Source organism: Hylobates moloch, unplaced genomic scaffold, assembly GCF_009828535.3.
Source record: "Hylobates moloch isolate HMO894 unplaced genomic scaffold, HMol_V3 SCAFFOLD_5, whole genome shotgun sequence".
NCBI lineage: Eukaryota > Metazoa > Chordata > Mammalia > Primates > Hylobatidae > Hylobates > Hylobates moloch.
The window spans coordinates 66736820-66759438 of record NW_026652280.1 but is presented as its reverse complement, the minus strand read 5'-3'; the positions used below and the strand labels follow the sequence as shown (position 1 = coordinate 66759438).

Sequence of the window (22619 nt, the reverse complement as noted above, 5' to 3'; positions counted from 1 at the left end):
CAATGAAACACATATTATTATTATCATCACCTCTGTTTTATAGATAAGGCAACTCAGGTCCAGAGAGGGTTAGCGGTTTTTCTCTAGTCCTGAGTCTACTGCCAGGCAGAGCCAACACTAAAACCCAGGTAGCTGCTCCCAGAGCCTGTGTTCTCAACCACTGACTCTGGCTCTAGCACCCAAAAGCACTATTATTTCATGAATTGAAGTGATATTTTAGCACAAAACCCAGGCAGGAAATCTCAGAGTGAGTCAGTCCTTCAAATTTATTTTACTTCACTGTAATAAAAACTTATATGTTCTCCCCTTTTGCTCGGATTTTTGGAAATGTAATAGCAGACCTTCACTGCCCAAAGAATAGTACTTGATAAGCATGATTATGGAGTATTTAGACAAGGATGAAATAAAAACAAAACTGAAAGACTTTCAGGGTAGAAATATCCGGTGGATCATCTCATCAGAAAGCAAACAAGAAATGAATCATAGAATTTCATACTGAAGAGATCTTCAAGGTCAACCAGCTCAATCCTCTTCTGAATATAGAAATCAATTTCTACCATGTCAGGTTATGCTTGAACAAATCAGCCACAAGAAACTCACTCAGCTCTTGTCGAGTTTACACAGGTGCCCTTTCCTCCCCATTCCCTTCTCAGTTCTTTCCACCATTCCTCATTAGTTAAGAAATGTTCCACATCCTTTCCTATCCTGATTGCCCTCCCCATGGGCAAAATCTATTTTGTGCTGTCTCTCTTAAAAAGCAGGAACTAGAAATAAATGTGAGAATTACGAGAAGCCTAAACAGCACTGGTAGAGTAAGGCTATCACCTCCTTCAATATGGGCATTTTGCTTTCCTGATGCAACCTAAGATTATTTTAGGATTTTTTTTTTTTTTGCAGGGGATGGTGAGCCACTAACATCACAGGGATAATTTATACAAGATGGATGACATTATAGATTCATTTGCATTGAAGCCAAATCCTCAATCTCTTCTTCATACATATTGCTGCTAAATTGTATTACTCTAATTTCAAGCCAGTACTCTTGGCTTTTTTGAACCATACAGGAAGGATTTAGATTTATTCCTATTACTTATCACCCTATTAGATTCATCAACCATTTGCCCCTGGCCAAGGATGTTTTTCACTTATTGCTGCAGAATGCCTCTAGTCTCTCCCATGTTTATGAAATCCATGACTTGCTCTTTAGGTACTCTAAATGCTCACAAACCATCTGAATAATACTTTGGGACTGATACCAAATTTTCAGTCTATAATTTACAGCATATTTTTCCCTTTAACTTGCTCCTGCTTCCCAAAATCCCACACTGATCATAAACAGTGATTACTGATATTACCTGCAGATTTTCTCAAAACCCCAGGTCAAGAAAGGGTGAACTATATTTCTTCCTATAGCAAAAAGTCTCATTTGACTTCACTTTCCCCACCTTTCATTTTCCTCACCCACCTAACATGCCTCCCCCTCTTCTTTCTATCTTTGACCCTTTCACCTAACATATCTCTCTCCATTTTCTAAGGGTGACTCCATGCCAGCACAGGGCACAACCAGACCATGCATCACGAACAGCGCCAACTGCAGGCTGCAAACAGTTAAGAGGAAAGGGCGCATCATTATTAGGCTTGCTGGTTTAGGTGAGGTTTCATACATTGAGGCACAGTGTGGGCCTACAAATATCAATTCAAAATTGGTTTTCATTTCTTAAAAATAACTGTCAATCTATTATTAAAAGGTACTTTGTCTCTTTCAGCATTATCCATTTACACATCATACAGCAATATCAAAAGGCTTCCTGAAAACACAGACACATGCATTATAATCAGTGGATATATATACAGCAATGTGTCAATAGCTGAGATGTACAGACACAAAACCAAAAGAAAAGGCGAAAATGTGTAAAAAAAAAAGAACAGGACTGGAAACATTATGTAGGTGGGGCTGCTAGTGACTAGAATTGTAACAGATCACAGTCTCTCTCCAATCTAAACAATGAAATTCTAACCTGCTTATGGAGAGAGAGAGAGAAACCATATATTGCCATGCTCAAAACAGGAATTCTTAACACTAAAGTGAAATAACACTAAACTTACTTCTTACAGAGTGAGCTTAGAAGTGGAAAGGAGCCCACATGGACTTCACTTTCACCATCTGTATTATGGGGATCAAAGAACCTGCCCTGGAGAATTCATAAGGCAGTGGTAAAATAACAGATTTGAAAGCAATGCCTACCTTGTCAAATGATATAGGCAGTATTATCCATAGCTATTGTTTGCATTGCAACAAATGATAAAACGGTTTTACAACAATGATGGAATTTATTCAACGAAATAGAGGAGATGACGAGGTTTAAAGAGGACAGGAAGAGAAAGGATTGGGAAATTCTCCTTTCTCCTTAGAGCCACCACTCAGGGCTGTGGGAATCACCAATTCAAAACAGCAGGTCTTATTACAGGGACCAGACTGCCTGCACAAAGGTGCCAGTAGGATACAGATGTGGGGTCTGAGAAACAGATGAAAGATGTACACAATAGCAAAGTACACAGTCTACTATCTCAGGCCAGTCCCTGTACTCAATAGCATGTATCCCCAGAAGAAAAAAGTACCTGTTCCCTTTTCTAACAAAAGTATTTTTTAAAATACAGAATTTTCCATGAGTATTGAACTTGTAGAAACAGTATAATACAAAGTACGAAGAAAAAATTTAAAAGCCAGCTACAATGGTTAAGGTTTAATAATTTCTCTTACTCCTACCAGATAAAGTCTGACTATGCTAAGCATTTTTAAAACTTAAGAAAGAAATGAAACATTGATAAATGTATTCTTATCTAATGCTATCTGAATAATTAACTAACTCCATAACAGTTTATGGAATCTCCTCATCTCAGCACACAGTTCAACACAGAAATTCCTCATTTACAAGATAAAAGAGCACTTAAGTATCCCAATATACTGTTTCTCTCTGCTTCCTACCAGAGAGTAGCCATACAGAAACAACACTACACCTCTAATTGGGGAGCTTTACTCAGGTTTTGATTTTTGGAAGATTTTACACTTCTCTCTCCATTAACCCTACTTTTACTTAAGTTGCGGAATGGGTTTAGCACAATTAGAAATTTATAATCTAAGAAACTAAAGACTGCACCCAGCATACAAATCACTCTTGCTTATGATACAAATTGGCCCAAGTCATTCGCCAGCAGACCCTCCACTAAACACCCATCAATGAAAACACATCTTTAAGGCTATCTCTAAGATGGAATCTGTTATTCCAGAGCCCCTCCAGGCTGCAAGCACATTAACTGTGAACATAAAACAAAGGGGCCCAAGTAGGAGAGTCTGACCTATTAGAGGACATCATTAGAGTAGACAGTTTCTGTAAACTTCACGGACAATTCCTATATGAACTATGTGGTACTCAGAGTAAGAAGTAAATTAACAACAGGAAAAAGGGTGGGGGCAGGCTGAGAAATACCAAGCATGGAGGTTACTGGTCCCTAAGTTCACAAGCTGTTGGCTGACTATTCACAGGCTAAGGGCATTTTCTGTTCATACACAGGTATTGATAGAGCTAGGGGAAGCGTGCTAGCCATCTGATCAACCCCAGTGCTGCCAGTCAACACCAGGAAAGACAATGACAATTAGTTGCAGGGTTCCTTATACTCACCAGCACACTTCGTTCTTGTCCTGAGAGCTGGACCAGGAGAGCCAGTACCACCCTCCCCTGGCCTGGTCAGGAGCACACTAATCTCATATTCTGTATCTGGGTCAAGGTGTCCAATTTTATAGCTCGTGGAATCGACTGGCTGTCGGTCATTCCAGCTCCCACTGGCCGTGCAGTACTCCACCTCTCGGGCCACAATGGGCCCGTCCCCATTGATGGAGTTGGCGTTGAGCTGTATCCACAGGTAGGTAGCTCCTACGGAGGCGAGCTGAGGTGGGGCAATAGGAACAGGTGGTTCTGAAAGGCAAACCAGAAAGCTGTCTTTCAGATGCTTTGTCTTCAGTCTTAAAAGAGCTAAACATGCATCAATTATTAAAATGTAGAAGATAATAAAATTTCAGGAATAAATTGATAAGAACAATTTTGTTTGGGTTAATAAGAAAAAGCATATTGATATAGATTTTCACAGCATTCAAAGTTGTGAAATAAACCATCTTTAAATACATAAGCTTAATCAAGTAGGCATACCCTAATTTGTTTTAGGACATCAACCACTGTGCATAGCATATGCAAATTAGCATATCTGATACTTTTTGTAATGGTGAATACAGAAAATATTCTCAAGACAAAAATGCATTAAAGTGATGCCTGTTTTAGGATACTAATTACAATATCTTGAATGAGTAAGCCCACTCATTACAGTGAGTCAGTTACACAGATATCAAAGGATTTTTTTTTCCACTAAAGTTAACTGGGAAAAGTTCTCTCAAGTAGTAGCATTTAAGCTCTAGAAAGCATTCATTGTTAATCTCCTTATTGAGAATGTCTTCAAAATCATCAAAGGTATTAGTTCCTATATCATTAAATTGTTTCCTTATATTTATATTCCAAAGGTATCACCACTTTAAAAACATGCCTGAAATTACAGTTTATCTCATCAAAAATACATTTCCAGGATGACTCATTTCCCAAAATAACTATCACAATGGATTCATTTTGCTACAGGAGAAACGAGCATTCTGGATAATGAAGTCCACCATTGCTGTCATTCAGGGAACTTCCAGTAGTAAGTCTTACTAAAGCAGTGAATAGAAGGGAAAGCTCTGAAGCAAAAAACATACCATGCCCAGCTTGATAAAACTAAGAAATCACTAGCAAACACACTTTACAACCCAAGAAAGTCCCTCTCTTTGTTTAAAATCTGAGACTGACTCTTTTCTATAACATTGTCAATCTTAACATAAATAGTATTCCCAGTATATTAGTTGCCCGTTGAAAGCTCTCTAGGCACCAAATGAAGGTATTCCACATGCCAAGGTCACTGTGGGTGATACCACACATGATAAATGAGATTACTGTACAAAACAACATATTTCTACCTGAATAAATCTCCCTCTCAGAAGAACATAAATCTAGTGATTTTTTTCAAGACTGTATCTATGGGTGGTTTGTGCCTTTTTGGCGTGTTCTGTTTTTAACTCCTCATTTTGCTCATACAAATGCATGGAAAAATAAAATCCGGTATATCCTATTACTGGAATATGCTGGCTTGCTTGCTGAAATTTCTGCTGCCCTCTTGCATTCTCTTGCATGGCAGACATAGCTAATCGATCACAGCCATGTTTCCTGCTGCAGAGGACCTCGGGGAAGCTAGCACCACATGAGGTTTGCACCTGAGATGATACCGGGTTAATTCCTAGACCAGCTAAAAACCAGCAACATTGGTTCCCTTTGTTGAGTTGGTTGTCGTAGTTCTTTTTTATATTCAAGGTGGGATAAGTCATACTGACTTTTTAAAATTGCTGGAGAAATCTCATTCGACTAAGTCAAAGTAAGACACAAAACTGTGAATGAATTTGACTTCAGAGACTACAAACATAATGTAAATTTACTAAAATATTGTTCCTGTTGTTTATAAACTGAAACTTTGTGCTGGTTTTTCATTTCTTTAAACAGCTCTGCCTTAACTCACAATGATTTAACATCAATTCATATCATTAGGCGATTCCTTGAACCGAGACATGAAATGGGCCTTTTACGGTACATCCTAAGGCATTTATGTAGCCAGGCTGAAAGAGCAGTTAATTACTTTCAAGTTGCAAATGCTAGCAAGGGTTGTTGAACTGCCATTCAAAATGAAACTCAGGGGCAAAGTCACAAAGGGTCATGAGTACACTCACTCATTTAAGACATTGTTACTAGTATCCTAAAATAGATGGGACTTTAATGCATTTGTTTCCTGAGAATATTTTCTATATTAATTATCCATTAAGAAAAGTACCAGATATGCTAAATCAAATGAAGGATTTAACTAGAACCTGGAAATAATTGGGACAGACATTCAAAAGGACTTTTGGTTTACAGAAGAATCAGCACAAGAATAAGGCAACATTTAAATTTTTGTTTTTAGACAGAATCTTGCTCTGTCGCCGAGGCTGCAGTGCAGTGGTGCCATTGTGGCTCACTGTAGCCTCCGCCTCCTGGGTTCAAGTGATTCTCCAGCCTCAGCCTCCTGAGTAGCTGGGATTACAGGTGTGTGCCACCACGGCTGATTAGTTTTTGTATTTGTAGTAGAAATGGAGTTTCACCATGTTGGCCAGGCTGGTCTCGAACTCCTGACCTCAAGTGATCTGCCAGCCTCGGCCTCCCAAAGTGCTGGGATTATAGGCGTGAGCCACTACGCCCGGCCAATATTTACATTTTCTTTTCTTTTTTTTTTTTTTTTGAGACAGAGTCTTGCTCTGTCGCCCAGTGCAGTGTCGCCATCTTGGCTCACTGCAAGCTCCACCTCCCAGGTTCACACCATTCTCCTGCCTCAGCCTCCCGAGTAGCTGGGACTACAGGCGGCCGCCACCAAGCCCGGCTAATTTTTTGTATTTTTAGTAGAGACGGGGGTTTCACCATGTTAGCCAGGATGGTCTCGATCTCCTGACTTCATGATCCGCCCGCCTCAGCCTCCCAAAGTGCTGGGATTACAGGCGTGAGGCACCGCGCCTGGCCACATTTGCATTTTCAACAAATTTTCCCAAAGGGAAAGGATGAAAGAGGTAAAGAAGGAAGGAGAGGGAAGGCAAGAATCTTAATCTGTACAAAGTGATAAAAAGCAATTTAAAATATTTCTTAATTCAAGTGAAAGGACACCATAAAACTAATTCTAAACCAAGCCAGTAATGAGAGTATTTATACACACACAGACGTATATCTAATGGATACGCATATGTAAATGCCTGATACATCAATAGGATGTCAGTATCATATTTAACTGTATGAAATATGTTTACATATGAAATATAGAAATGTAACTAAATAGGGTATTGATATATATATGCATATATACATGCATTGTAGAGATTATATGAAATATTTTTATGTCCTTGGTTATCAAAAGTGGCTAGACATGAATAAAGATGAGAGTGATGGTTAGTCAATTAAAGGACTTGGTCTTTATTTGGGAGGCTGGCCACAAATCAGTATGTGACCTTAAAAAGTTAAAAACTCTATGGACTTTAGTTTTTCCCATTTGTAAAATTTAGCACTCCAAATATGATATGGTATATAAAAAAGTGTTAAATTATAGACAAGTGGCCTAAAAATGTTAGTGTATATTTTAAAGTAATTGCCTCAAGGTAATAACTTTATATAACTAGTAGTATCTAGCATGTTATCTCATTAAAAAATATATGTATATATAAAATATGGCCATAAAATTATAATTGGAGAAAAAGTTAAATTTCGTATTTGAGTCCTAACTGCATGCAAATTGTCACGAGCTGTGGCAGTGTGCAGAAATGGAAATAAGTCCCTGGAAATTTTTATCACAGTGAGCCAAGACACTACTACACTGTCACAAGACAGGAAAATGTGGTGCACAAATAGGAATACGAACCCATTCATTCTTTCTAATTATGTTTGTTCAGGTAGACTAGAAATTTATAATTTACTTACAACTTCCAACAAATTAACTTTTCCACAAGGGAATTTTTAGAGATACTACTAGATTTGCATCCCACTAATCAATAACAGGGGTAGTGGCAGGTCACAGTGAAGCAGTATAGCAATTGAAAGAAAAGGAAAAATCACAAACAAATGAACCAAGATGAAAATTAAATAATGGTAGTAATAATGATGATGATAATGAACTCTAAAATGAGGAAACAGTTTGTAGGCAAACTAGTGTCCTTTTTGTACATCATGATGTCTCACTCGCCAGAGCACTTTCAACAGGGTAGGGTGTGTACAGCAGGGAAGAATCTTAGTTTTGTTAGAGACTTTAAACCTAAATATTAGGCTGGTTCAAGTCTCATCACAAATAAAAACATGTTAAGAATCTGCTGTGACAAATACATTATCCGAGTAGGTTTCTTAATGTGCACTTTCTTACGCCGAACATCAGTCACTGCTGCAGACGATTAATTCTGGAGGTGGCCTCACTGGGGTGCACTGTCCCCCATAAGCTACGTGTGACTAACACTGGCAGTGGTGATCTCACAACAGAGCATATGGCTGACTCTTCTGGAGGTTTTATAACACAGGCTGTGTCCCTGGATATTCTGACTCAATATGGGTGTGGCAAGACGGGGAGGAGACAATAGGTGGGCAGGTATTTATATTTTTAAAAAGTTAGAAAGGTAGTTCTGACATCCGCTCCCCAGTGAAGACCACTGACAGACTGGACCAGAGAGAATTTTATCCCTGTCTTCCTCTCCCTTCCCACCAAGGTCCTGTCAAGCACCCACCACTCACTATGTACACTGTTCCAAGTGTCCTATATATAATATACACTTTGCATTTGATCTTCCTCATGGCCCTATAAGGTAGATAACATTATTATCTGATATCTACCTTACACACAAGGAAACAGCAGCACACACAGGGCAAGCCACTGGCCCATATCCACATACCTAGTTCTGGGATTTGAATCCAGCAATCTTTAAAGCTGCCTATCTTGAGAAATATGCAGATAAAAGTAATACCACATAAAAAACAGACAATTTTTGTCTAAGAGACAGGGTCTCACTCTGTCCAGGTTGGCTGGAGTGCAGGGGCACAATCATAGCTCACTGCAGCCTAGAACTCCTGGGCTCAGGTAATCCTCCCACCTCAGCCTCCTGACTAGTTGGGAGTATAGGCAGTGCCACCACACCTGGCTAACTTTTTTTATTTTTAAAAATTTTTGTAGAGATGGGGTCTCAATATGTTGTCCAGGCTGGTCTGGAACTTCTGGCCTCAGCTTCCCAAAGTGCTGGAATTATATATGTAGACAGATCAATTTTATGTGCCATATTTAACAAACGCAGGGAAAACTTTTCTTAAAGCAGGCCTCATTCTGTTCTCCTAGGAAAAAGAGCAATAGCTTGCCACAGGTTGTCTAAAAATGCCTCATGGTACACCTCAAAGTCCAAATTATCCTGTCTGGGACCAAAAATTGTCTTGGTGGCTTAATGCTATAAATTCCTCAGCCTACAAAAAACCCATTAAACCAGCTAAAGTAAACTTATTTCCTCTTTCTATTTCCCTCATCCCCCACCTTCTTAAATATAATGACTCAATTTTTCAGTCATGCAAAATATAGTAATAGAACCTAACTGGAACATTACGAATGTTAACACAGTATTATCAATATGGCTTGTATGATATGACTGAGCATTTTTATACTGACACTGCTTCATTTTATTAACCACTCTGCTATCATAAACACCCTGGCTGATGAATATTTCCATTTTAAGTGATTTTCTATCAGTAAAAAATTTTATTCCTTAAAAAAATTATATAGGTTGTACTCTCTGTTTATAGAGTTGGCAGAAGACTTTGCCAAGAGCACATCCATTGTTTTGTATGCAACTAAATCAACATAGATAAAATACATTTTTGAAAAATATTGTTCACATGCAAAATTTGTACTTAAAATGCAATCCGTCAAAATAGCCTGTCATCAAACCACTGTTCAGAAACAGACAAGGGTAAGTTTGAGCTTTAAAGGGATAATGAACTAACAATCACCTAACATATCTACTTTAGAAGAATATTCTGGGGTATAAAAACACATTAAATACCTTTAACTACCAACTCTGCATAGTTTGATATTCCAACACCTCCTTCAGTGCGAATCATGCAGCGGTACTTTCCAGCATCTCGTTTGGTGGTATTCACAACATTAAATGAAGCAATGAAGCGTCGGGAGCTGGTCACCTTGATTTCCTTCAGAGGAGCATCTCGCACATCAATGCCCTGTATCAAGTAGGGTGGCGAGGACAAAAAGAAGCAATATAAGCTGTCAGAGCAAAACAGTCAGACACCCAACGGCATATTACCCATGCTATTTTCATGCAGACCTTGGTGCAGTTGCTTATTACCCACGGGCAGTTGTACCAGGAGAATAGCTCAGCAGGAAACTAAAATTCTGCCATGGTCAACACTTTAAAGACTGAGCGATGCAAAATTAAGTGTGAAGACATTTTTTGTTTTTGCCTCTTCAAAATATTAATTATGTTAATTAGTGCAATGGGGGAGTTACCTTGTTCTCAAACTATCCACTTTGGTCTTATAGCACTTTCTCTTATTTTTATGCTTGACTAGGAAATAAAAGTAGCTTACCCACTACCCTGTTACTGACCTCATTTTATAAATGAAGTAATAAACACTGTATTAAGAATAACATTCAACTATAAGTTAGGTTTTAGAGTACTCCCTATTGAAGAATGGTTCAACCCTTTTGACGTTCTTCCTGGATATACAAAACCAAACAGAAGTAGGTGCCTAGTAACTATTAAATGACATTCATATGTAACAAGAGAGGTTCCTCTCTACATCCCATATCCCCATGACCACATAAACAAGGTTCCACGGCTGGGGCAGTTTGGTCTTTTATTATCCCCATATACTAAGTAACCCTTTTAGTTATGCACACTTGGAAAAGCATTCTATGTTTCCAATAGTTTAAAGCCTCAAACCTCGTGGCTTCAAAAGCAGGTTAGAGATTTAAAGCCTCAAAAGCAGGTTAGAGATTTTAGTTCTCTCTCTTGCGCGTGCCCTCGCTCTTGCAATCTCTCTTCTCTCTCTCTCTCTCTCTCTATATATATATATACACACACATATATATATAAAGTTTCTCACACCAACAGTCCCCCATAGACAAATATGAGTATCTACGAATATCTAGCCCTGAAAGCTGAAACGTGTGTGTGTGTGTGTGTGTGTGTGTGTGTGTGTGTGTATTTTATAATCAGGAAAGAGGCTATCTTTAACATGTTATTTATAAGTATTAGTAAAAAACAATGGACAAAGACCTCAAGGCTAATACATGATTATTATGCCAAGCATAATGCCCAAGCACTAGTCCATTATTCACTCAGCAACCACTCTTGGCATCCCAACCAGGTGCTATCACTATGTCAAGACAGCATGATCACAATGGTACACAAAAGAAAAGTGGTGGCTGGGCTTATGGGCCTGCAGTTGTTTGGGGTGTACAGGTTAGAGTGAATACATAATCACAAACGATGGCCAGGGTGGTTTAGGAAAGATGGGCTGGCTAGCAGAAACCCCACTGTAGACAAACTGCAGATATAGTGGCTGTGGGAGGCTAGTCTGAGGAAGTGACATGTGAGTTGAGATCTGAAGGGTAAACAGAAGCTAACCAGGCAACGGGGAAGGGTGGGAGGGGAAGAGCATTCTAGTTATAGGAAACGCTACAGGAAGCTCAAGATGGTGAGAAAGAGATGAAGGCTTTGGATGAAGTTAAGGCAGCCAGTGGAGCTAGAGAGGTAGGCAAGCACCTGTGTGCTCAGGGACTTGCAGGCTATATTAAAATGTTTACATTCATAGCTATGAAAATGCTAGCCTACAAAGGAATCGAACTCATTTGTATTACCCAGTGATTTACACTATGCAAAGTCCTTTAAAAGCTTTTATCTGTGATATTTTCATTGGCCGAATCACCTAAGGGACACAAGTTTGGGAGTTAGCCTGACCAGCATGCCAAACCTATAGTGTTCATCCAGAGTGGTTAACCTTCATAGAGTCTCACTTCCTAATCTGTAAAGAGGAGATGATACCACCCACTGTCAGGGCTGCTGGGAGAACCCACAGGCATACGCAAGGACACAGCCATAACAACTCCACCATGCAGCCCCGCCCAAGTGCTGGAACACCTGAGTGATGAATTCACGGAGAAAGGCACAGCGGCTATCAAAGTACCACCTTTATTACTGATAAACCTGAGACAGAGGAATATGACTTAAGAGTGCAAGAACAATGGGCTTGCTAATCCTGAAGCACAGAATAAACAGACTCACCAACCCAGTCCCAGGCCACCCTAGAAAACCACAAGGCCTCCCATATGTTGAGTGCTGCTGTAAAACTCACAGGATGGAGGGACAGGGTTCCCATAGGCAGTCAGCTCCCCAAAGAAGGGGCTGGGCTAGGCATGCTCAGCCCTTCCTCCCAGGCAGCTTCAGCTTGGGCAGTGAGAAGGCAGACAGGAGTGCTGCAATAGTACAGTTCCTGCCACTTGGAAGGAAACATCACGAGTGGGGAAGAACAGTTCCATCAACATTATCTTTAGTATTATCTGTAAAACAGTCTTGTTTATACCACACAATGTCGTAAGTCAGAATATAAAGTCCCACATATGTCTGCGTGTGTTTTTTTCACTGAATGCCCTAAGTTTGTTCTCATAGACAGCATCAAGAAGTTAAAAAATGAAACAAAACCAAATTTAGCATTAATAATACAACAGGAGAAAGGTTCCTCTCTGTTTTCCATAGATAGTCAGTCTCTGATTCTCACCCCACCCCAGGAAATAAGCAAATTCTAGCTCTAAGGATAATCTTAGACATACTACTCCCTTGTCCTGTTTCCAAACTGAAAAAGAACCACATCTCTAGTTTTTGAAGGGAAAAGAAATTAAGCCATAAAGGCAGATTTCATATCTGTAAGTATTTGTTTATTAACAACAACAAAGAGGCCTTAGGGCTATCTATCCATTTATTTATCTATTTACTTTTGGCATGAATCCTGTAATAATATCCTTTTGTAATAATCTCCTAATATTTTTCCAAATAGAAGCATCTATCAAAAGAATGTTTATTCAAGAACAATTTCAAGTTTGCACTCACTGACCCCTCACAACTATTCAAGGCTGTACTGAGGGTGCTCAACTATAAGAAAGCTTCCTTTTTGGATTTATGCATATGCTGAGAGGAGTATGACTCACAGTAGCACTGTCTTCGTGCCACAGATGGGCCCTATAAAATAAACAGCCTCGGACTAGGAGCCCTGCGTGACTCTAGTGAGTCATATGAACTCTCAGGAATGAGCCTTTAAAAAATTTTTAACTCATGTACTTAATCACATGAAAAGTCAGATTCAGCTTCAAGAGAAATAGTACATAGGGAGGAGAAACCAAGTGCTAAGTAGCAATCATTTTAGCTTAGAATCTACACAGGAATAGCAAATCACACATCTTACTCAAATCTGCAGGCCATTTTGTATTAAACCATTCACGTGTGCATGGATTCAGGCATTCGTTCAACCAATATTCAGTGATAATCTTTTATGGGGCACATCTATATCATATAAGAGAGCATAAAATTAAAAGAACCATCATTTACCTAATTGAGTTTATTGTCTGGCTAGAAAAAAAAAAACAGACAAGGCAATAATTACAATACAGAGCAATGAACTGCCTCCCATAGCACAGAGGAGAAGACCTGACTGGATGTCTTAGTCTGTTTTCTGTTGCTTATAACAGAATATCTGAAACTAAAATTTATAAAGAAATTTATTTCTTTCAGTAATGGAGGCTAAGAAGCCCAGGTCAAATGGCCTCATCTGGTGAGGGCCTTCTTGCTGGTGGGGACTCTGCATATTCTTTTCTTTTCTTTTTTTTTTGAGATGGAGTCTCACTCTGTTGCCCGATCCCCCCCACCTTCAAATCTGGATTACAGGCTGACCACCCCCACGGACTCTTCAGATTGAGGCACATAGGCAGTGTGCTAGTTCAAGTCTCTCCTCTTCTCATAAAGCCACTGGTCCCTCTCCCATGATAACCCATTAATCCACTAATCCATACATGTATTAATCCATTAATGAAGGCTCTCCTATGATGACCCAATCACCTCTTAAAGGCCCCACCTCTCAATAATGACACTGGAGATTAAATACTGATTTAATACTGGTGATTAATATTTCAACGTGAGTTTTGGAGGGGACAAATATTCAAACTATAGTCCTGGAGATGGTGTCAGTGCAAGCTTTCTAGGAAGCACTGCTTAAGCCCAGGCTTGGGGATGCACAGAAGTTTCTCAGGCAAGGAATGAAGAGGAAAAGTCTAGTGAATAAGAGAAGCTCTCCAGAGTCAGGAGCCAAGAAAGAGCATAGAACTATAGGGGAAATATAGGGTAACTATGGGGGAACTATAGGAGAACTATAAAAAAAACTATAGGGAAAGTATAGGAGAACTCCAGGGGAACTCTTAAGGGAAGTATAACTTATCCCATACAGCAAGAACAGAAGTGCTTCTCGGTATGGCAGGTAAAAAGGCTGGAAGGAAAAGCACAATACAGACTCCAACAAGAAATATGACATGTTGAAGATTTCAGTGTATTTTGATGTGGGGAATGGAAGGACCTTAGGCAAAGAGGTAACACAAACACCTCTGTGTGTACAGTAATGGACTGGAGGAGATAGGGTGTGAGCCCAACTGATGTCAAGGGAAACTGGGTAAATTGTTTTCAGAAATCACAGTAACAAATGACACACAGAGAGAAGACAGAGAGAATGGGATGGAACCTAAAGATATCTGGAAAATGAAATCAACACAGTATGTACTCTACTGCAGTAACATCTTTCTCCTCTAGCAGTCCATAAGGTACAGGGTCGTATCTTACTCATTTTGTGTACCCAGGTGCACAATAAACAGACCTCAAGAAATACTGGTTGACTCTAGGAATCACAGCCTCAGTGGAAAAAAATGTTCCAGGGGTAGAAGAGAAAAATGAGGTTCTGTTAAATTAACAGACTTAAACCCCAAACCCTAGACAAAGAATCCCTATTTACAATGGAGACTAACGGGGAAAATAACAGAACGCTTTAGAGGTTCTGTGTGTCGTCAGTCAGCAACACTGCCCCAATTCATCATGACTGTGGTAGGCAGAATAAGGGCCTCCAAAGATGTCTACATCCCAGTCCCCAGAATCTGGGACTATGTTACCTTACATGGCAAAAAGGAGTTTGCAGATATGATTAAAATAAGGATCTAGAGATGAGAAGATAGGCTGGATTATCTGGGTTGGCCAAACGTGATCACAAGGTTCTATTTATGAGGAAGGCAGAAGGGTCAATGCGAAGGAAAGATAACAGAAGCAGAGGTTGTGCCAATGGGCTTTGAAGTGTGAAGAGGGGATTACAAGACAAAATATGAGGGAGGTCTCTAGAAGCTGGAAAAGGCAAGGACCAGATTCTTCCCAGAGCTTTTGAGAGGAACCAAACCTGCCATCACCTTATTTTAGGGCTTCTGACCTGCAAAACAGTAAGATGATGAAGCCACAAGGTTTGAGTTAATTTGTTAAGGCAGCAATAGGATGCCAATATGGTGATCATCAGATAAACTAAAAGCCCTGTGGCTTTTTGAAGGTGTCCAGGGGTCGTGCATCTTGATTTGTCAAAGGTGCATAAGCAAGACTTTAAGGTCATGTTGGGTCACCGAAGAAGAGTACCCTACCTTGGAACCATGAGCTAGAATAGCAGCCTGAAGACAGCAACCCTGGAGGCACCCCACGAGATGAATGAAATGAGTAGAGGCCAAACCAGGAAGGCATGAAGAGACAGAAGAGCCACAGGGGCAGTGGGATAACAAAACAGAAGAAAGGAACAGTGCCGTCTACACTGGAGAAGAGCGGGGGAATGACAGTATGAAGATAGAAAATCAGAAAGGAGTGGGGAAAGCTGGGCGAGGCAATAGGAGAGGAAGCATGGGGAAGAAAGGACCAGGCAGGGCAAGGATGGGGAGAGGCACAGAAACGAAAGGCCATATGACCCAACACGCAGAAAGATGTGATCCACGAGGGAAAAAGATACAAGCCTTCAATGACGTTATTAGTTTCCTTTGAAATCCTGACACGTACACGTTCATAGACCCCTCCCTGGTTCTTAAAGCAAAACATGTGTGAGGTGCAACAGCAACGTCAGGCTATCAGCCCCATTCTGAGAAGACATGCGTAAGGCAGCAAATGCACTTTGGGGCTAATGGAGGAGAAATGAGGGGGTGTCCTCAAAGTACCGGTGGGGAGGAGAAGGGAGGAGAGAGACCTCACCCTCCACTTTGTTAGTGTTGACGGCAGTACAGGAAATGCTACCCCAAAATATGGCACCTTGGCATACCGCGTATTTTAAGCTGAAAGAAGCCGAGAAAACCACAACATCAGAAAGGTCACGCTGACCATCTCCCTCCCCCCGCCCCCCCACAAAGTAGGACACAGAAACTGAAATTCCACTTGCCCCTTTCTGCCCTGGGATGGGCTAGGACACTCAGAGGTCACTCTCTGACTTCCTCCTTCCATCCTCCCCTAAAGGCCTGCCTTCATGTGGCAGGTATCCTGCCCTGTATCTGGAGGGCAGGAATGTCACACAGGTCACAGAGAATCTGAACAAACAGGCCTTGTTCAGTGCACCCCGCTTATTACCATCAGATCCTGCCCTGTTGTCCCTCAATCACACTTCCACGTGACTGTCCATAAAAACACAGTTTTCTCTCAGTCTTTGGGTCTTCATTTTCTGAAGGCTCCTGTGCCATGTAAAACTTGTATTAAATAATTTTTTTTTTTTTTTTTGAGATGGAGTCTTGCTCTGTCACCCAGGCTGGAATGCAGCGGCTCGATCTTGGCTCGCTGCAACCTCTGTCTCCCGGGTTCAAGCAATTTTCCTGCCTCAGCCTCCCGATCAGCTGGGACTACAGGCGCCTGCCACCAAACCAGCTAATTTTTGTATTTTCAGTAGATACAGGGTTTCACCATATTGGCCAGCCTGGTCTGGAAATCCTGACCTTGTAATTGCCCACCTCAGCCTCCCAAAGTGCTGGGATTACAGGTGTGAGCCACCACACCCAGCCGTATTAAATAATTTTTATGTGTTTATCTTGTTAATCTGTCTTTTATTATAGGGATTTCAGCCATAAACCTTGTGATGGGTGAGGAAAAGTACTACTTTTCTTCTTCCAGTGTCGAACCATATTTCTTGGAGCATGGGGAAATGAGGAAGCACAGTGTTCAGAGTCACTGGCAAAGCACCAGGCAACGTCTCCTACGATAGCTCTGTGCATACGAGGAGAACAAGATGGGATAACTGCCAGGAAGATCAGGTGGACTAGAAACGTGCAAGTGACCAGAGTCGCAGCTGCTAGTCGGCACCAACGCTGACGTCTGTTTCTGGTGCCTTGGCACAAGGCCATTTCCTCATCTCTGACTTCTCTCAACATGTTTATTCCTGCCTTTGATAGTCATAGATGTGCTTCTCAAATGTACAGGTGACAATAAATGAGCACATAAATTAACAAAAAGGGATGGAAAAAGATATCTACAAAGCCAAACAATAAATTAAAACAAGATAAACACCAATAAAAATAAAAGTGCATCTGATGCTTCCCTGTAAAATCGGACTTTGTTAAGTGGATAGAGTTCTGATTTAGCATCATCTTCATCATTAAAAGATACATAACAATTGTGGAGCAGGTTTTGTCTAAAATCCTAATTCAATTTTCAGTTGTATTAATGAAGTATCTGGAGAGATGGTCCCTCTTGTCCCTGTCCCAGCACACAGCATTCCATTCAGAGCCTCAGGCTTTCGGCAGATCATATGAGAAGCAGACTTGTTCAGAGGACTGTGGACTAGACAGTGAATAAATCCTCTGGCCCACAGTTAGGGAACTGAAGAAGGGGAGGAGCCGGAGACCAGGCTAGTCATTAACACGGCTGGCTGAGAACGAGGGGGAGAGGACAACCATCTTCCAGCATGGAAAGGACAGGCACATAAAACAGGAATGGGACGTGAATGTCTGGGCCACAGGGAGCTAGTAAAAGTCACCAGTACTTACTTATCTGAAATCCTCGGTTTAGAATTCAGATTTTTTATTTTATTTCATAAAGGCATCTGCACTGCATATTCTTTGACACCCCAAAGACAGTCTGAGACAGCACCCCATAATTCCTAGGTTTTGATATTTCTGCATCAAAACCTAGGAATATTGACTTTAAGTAGGAAAAAACAGAGACCCTAAATAGCTTCACATCCATTCAGGTCAGGTTTGGTCACCAAATGAATTACAAAAATGGGGAGGTTTTGCTACCAAATTAAATACGGAAACTTTCTGATTATAGATTTTGGAGTACAGGCTAAGGTACTAAGAATGACCACCGAGAAGGCACACACCCAGTCCTCCCATCCTCAGGCACTCCCAGTCCCACTGTGCCATGGTGGCACCACTGTGCTGGCTGACTCAGCCCCACCATGTGGGCTCCTGGCTGTTCTTTCCAGCCCAGGCTTCCTTCTTCCTTGAGACCTCTTCCTCCTCCTAGGATGCTTCCCACCCATCCCCCAGAGCCAACTCCATCTCCTTCCAGGGACTGCTCAAATACTTCACTGAGGCCTAACCTGATGCCTAAATTCCAAACTGAAACATGCTCCTACTTGGCACCACCTAGCTGTTCTTTTATGAGTGCCACTGACCCCTTCCTAACATGCTGCATAATTCTCTTACTTATCATAGTTGCTGTCTATCTCCCCTACTAGAATACAAGTCCTATGAAGGCAAGGATCCTTGCCAGGTTTTTATTGCTCTAACTTTAACATATAAACCATGCCTTGTACATCCTAGGGAGGACTGGTGGTGATATTAAAAGTGATTCAGGCATTGAACGAGTGACTAAATTAATTGATTTTAAGATGTCTTTGGTCCCCAGATTCCATCCTCTAGGCTGGAATTAAACTGTGAAGTGTGGGGAGTGATGGCCAGCCCCAATCCCTTTGCTGCAAGTCAGGTGCAGACAGGCATGACTTGCTGTCCTTTCCCCATGACAGTGACACCTGGAGAGGTCAGTGTGTTCAGAACCTCGGGTACCACTGAGCATCTAGAAACCCATAGGGAACTTTTTGTTATTGTAGCAAAACAAAATGATGAAAATATACATCAGGTAGAGACAGCAAAATTGTCAGCCAGATTTTGCCCAATTTTCAGAATAAGAAAGAGGCAGCCCTGCCAAGCACTGGCACTCTACATTCTTAATAGCGTGACAGAAGGACCATAAAAAATGATGAAGGATGGGCATCGGACTGTTCTTTACCATATGAGAGTTCACTGGGAGAGACAGCCTAGGACACAATTGTTGGGAACAAAAACCTCAGACTCCATGCAAAGCACAGAGACCAAATGTCCTGGGTTGTTAAAGAAATCACTGACCCTTCTTTTGTCCACTTAGTGAAATAACCATAATGATGATGCCTAAGAGGAGATATCTGACCGGGTTAAATACGGCTCTTTATAAAAGCAAGAGTATCTTCAAATGTGCATGTATTTCAATTTGAGCAGGCTAGAAAAAAGTACTGATAGTTATTTAAATTAGACTTACAACCTTCTTTATGCAATGGACTAACTCTAGGACTTCTAAATGAGCAGTAATTTACCCAGCAAAAGATACATATTAAGTCTTTCAGAAATAGTTTTGCAATAATCAGAGCAATGATTGAAAGAAATTGAGGTCTGGGAAGTTAGCAGCACTTGCAGCAAATTAATCAATCTCAGGCATTTTGGAGCTGCTCTGAGTGCACAGACATCAAGGAGCTCTGAGCCAGTCCCCCTTCCTCAGACATACAGGTGGGGATTAAACGGCACTTTCATTTCTTCAATAGTGAAAATAGTCTGTATTATCCAACTTTCAAATATGCCCATTTGTAAGATATTGATTGAAATTCTTAACACTGACATCACTAATAACATCAGCAGGGCCTAGAGTAATTTTGTTTGAAATATCTTATGCAAGCTAAATCCTGTATTAATTGAACATCTCAAAGAAGAATCTACCCTTCATACAGCCCATATGTTTTATTTTAATAAGTAACATAGTATTGACCTTTGATTTCTAGACCACAACCAAGTTAACCCAAATATTTATCAATTTGGAGTACTGTACTAAAACTAAAAATTCTTACTTGTATCATCATATACTAGCAATATATATTGACAAGTACACGGTCAGTTGGCTAATGAATATACAGATAGCCAAAATAATATACAGATATCCAAAGTTATATCCTATTATTATCAGTATATTCAAGAGGAATTTGATTATGGAAATTTAGAGCTTCATTCTGTTATTTAGACATAGTTCATTTCATGATATATTCATAATAGCTGAATAACATTATTTAATAAACCTGTATTTAAATTTTATCTAGAAGTTAATCCAAATAATATAGAAATACATAATAAATGCAGTAACTAGAAATGCCAGCAAAATTAGAAGTTCTGTAGTCTTAAAATCAAATATCCAACTGTTAACTGGGTTAACTTGGCCAAATAAAACTAAGGAGCCCAACACTGACGAACATTTTTTCACATATTTAAAGGTTCAAACCTTTGCAAAACTAGATCTCAAGCCAGTTCACTTTTAGACTGTAATTATAGCACTCTAGTATGGGGAGAGTGGCAGTGCCTGTGCTACCTATCAAACATGATCTAAAAGACCAGGCTAGTCATTCACATGGCTGGTTAATAACGTCACTTTTCCTTAGTCAATGTGCCTTAAAATATACAACTCTTCTGAAAACACAGTTGAAAGAGGATAAAGATGTAAGATAAAGGAGGTTAAAATCCCTACAGTTTTGAATTTGCACAGGAATTGTCAGTATGCACTCAGGGTACAGTTTGTCTTTAAATGTGTGTATGTGTGCATACCTAGATATCCTAGCTCTCTCCAATGAGAAGATCCAAAAACAATAAACAATAAAATAAATAAAGTAGTAACGAGCACCTCTATGTTCAGATTGTAATTTCTAATGGCCATTTCCCACAGAAAGAGAACCAGGATTCCCTGGAAAAATGGCCAATTCTAGGTCTGAAGTAGAAAATGGAAAATATACACCTAGAATATGTCATCTCACCAGAAAGCAAAGAAGCTCCCTGAGATGGACCAGGACAGGAGTCACCCATGGAGAGTAAGCCCCACTGGAAGGCTGGGGAAGATGTGAGCAGCAATAAAGATATTAAGTACAATGGACTGAAACACATCAAATGTGTTCAAACACACAAGCTGATGATGACTATGCTGATGATGACAACAATAATTATAACTACCTTGGTCACTTTTAGGTGATGACAGTAAGTGACTGATAGACCTAGACCATTCTGCAACTCCTAATGAATTAATGAGTCAAAGCAATGATCATCAATGGCTGATAATGTTATGGGATCCCTTGGGGTATTGCTTCGACCCCCAGAAACCTCTGTGGCCAGTGGTACCTTTACCTGAGTTTTGCTCAGGACCAGTGGGCCCACTTGGCCTGGCAGGCTGCACTCGGCTGACACTACCGGCCTGGATTCCATGCCTGCCAAGGGCAAGTGGAGAGGTGAGGGGTGTGTGAGTGAGCGAGCATGGGATCTGGCCACTGTGCACAGCCAGGCACACTGGCTGTGGCAGGATGGGCAGCTCCAGGTGCTGGCATGGGCACCAGCTCCCTGCAAGCAGCTTACAAGGCTGGCAATGGGGAATGTGGTAGCACCTAGAAGCTTGAGACACCAGGAACTGCAGCCACAAAGAGGGTGTCACAGCCCTGGCTCAGGGAGCTTCTAGGTCTGGGCTTCCTGAAGGGCTGTAGGTCTTCTCTCCTTCTCTCTTTCTTGTCACCCACAACGTGGTGAGCAAGGAGCGTGTTTCGGCCCTGCTTGTGTTATAGCCCTTGCAGCCCCGCCATTTGGTGGGTCCCGAGTTCTTGTCCTGCGTCCGGGAAGAATGAGGTATGCAGACAAGTGGAGGATGAGTAAGGTGAACAGGAGCTTTATTGAATGACAGAATAGCACAAAGGAAACCCATAGTGGTCAGCTCCACTCCACAGTGAGGGTGTCTCAACAAGTGTTTAGCTCTCAGCAGAGAGGAGACCCTTGAGTGGGTAGCTCCTCTATGCAGGCAGGTCATCCAGTCAAGTGCTCAGCTCTCAGCAGAGAGGAGACCCTGGAGTGGGTAGCTCCTCTCCCCAGGCAGGTCGGCCTGAGTGCTCAAGTCTGGCTGAGTCCATGGATTTTATGGGCTTCAGAGGGGAGGAAGTGTGTGCTGATCGGTTCATGGGTGGCCATGGGTGGGCACAAAAAGAGCACCATAATTTCCCACTCCCAGACTGCAGGACTGACAGCTCCCAGGCTTCAGGCCTTCCCTAGCTTGAAGGTGGGACTTCACCGGGGAACTCCCCCATCTGCCCTGGAGCCTGTCTGCCTCCTGTTCATGGCACCCAGGCTGTTCATGCTAAGGGGCACCTGCAGGCCAGTGCCAAACTGCCCTCAACACCACCTCAGCCTTCCTCCCATGCTTGTCAGTGCCTAAAGTCAGGAAGGGGCTAAGGTGGCAAGGGGCTGGCATGTCAGCGCTGCCCTGGGCACACACACACCTGGCTGGGTTGCGACAGCACCTGGGTTTGGCCTCAACTTTGCTCCAAGATTGAAGTGGGCACTGGGAACAGGGAGAGGCCAGTCAGTGGGAGCAGGCACTTTGAAGCCTGCAGGTGCAGGGGTGTCTTCCTGAGTCCCTGAGAGTGCAAAGATGCCCAGGTCCACAGCTGTGGCTGGGTGGCTGCAGCTGCGCCTGGGAGGGCAGGGCTCCTGCCTGCTCCCAGCCTCTAAGAGCACAAGGATGCTGGGTCTGAGGCCATGGCTGGGCAGCCGCAGCTGCGCACAGGGAGCAT

At 41.5% G+C, this 22619-nt stretch overlaps 1 protein-coding gene across 10 annotated transcripts in view; it reads right to left on the bottom strand.

Annotated features, from left to right (window-relative positions):
* Positions 1-22619, bottom strand: part of PTPRM (protein tyrosine phosphatase receptor type M) — an 840314-nt gene that overhangs the window by 446116 nt on the left and 371579 nt on the right. For 6 of the 10 annotated variants that reach the window (XM_058438632.1, XM_058438634.1, XM_058438633.1 and 3 more), the window contains 2 exons: positions 9731-9905; positions 3681-3974 (listed from right to left, as the gene is read on the bottom strand). In XM_058438632.1, coding sequence (XP_058294615.1) covers positions 3681-3974; positions 9731-9905 — 469 coding nt within the window. Of the gene's footprint in view, positions 1-3680; positions 3975-9730; positions 9906-12041; positions 12145-22619 lie in introns of those variants that run through there. The other 4 variants (XM_032755375.2, XM_032152787.3, XM_058438637.1 and 1 more) reach the window with 2 other exon arrangements.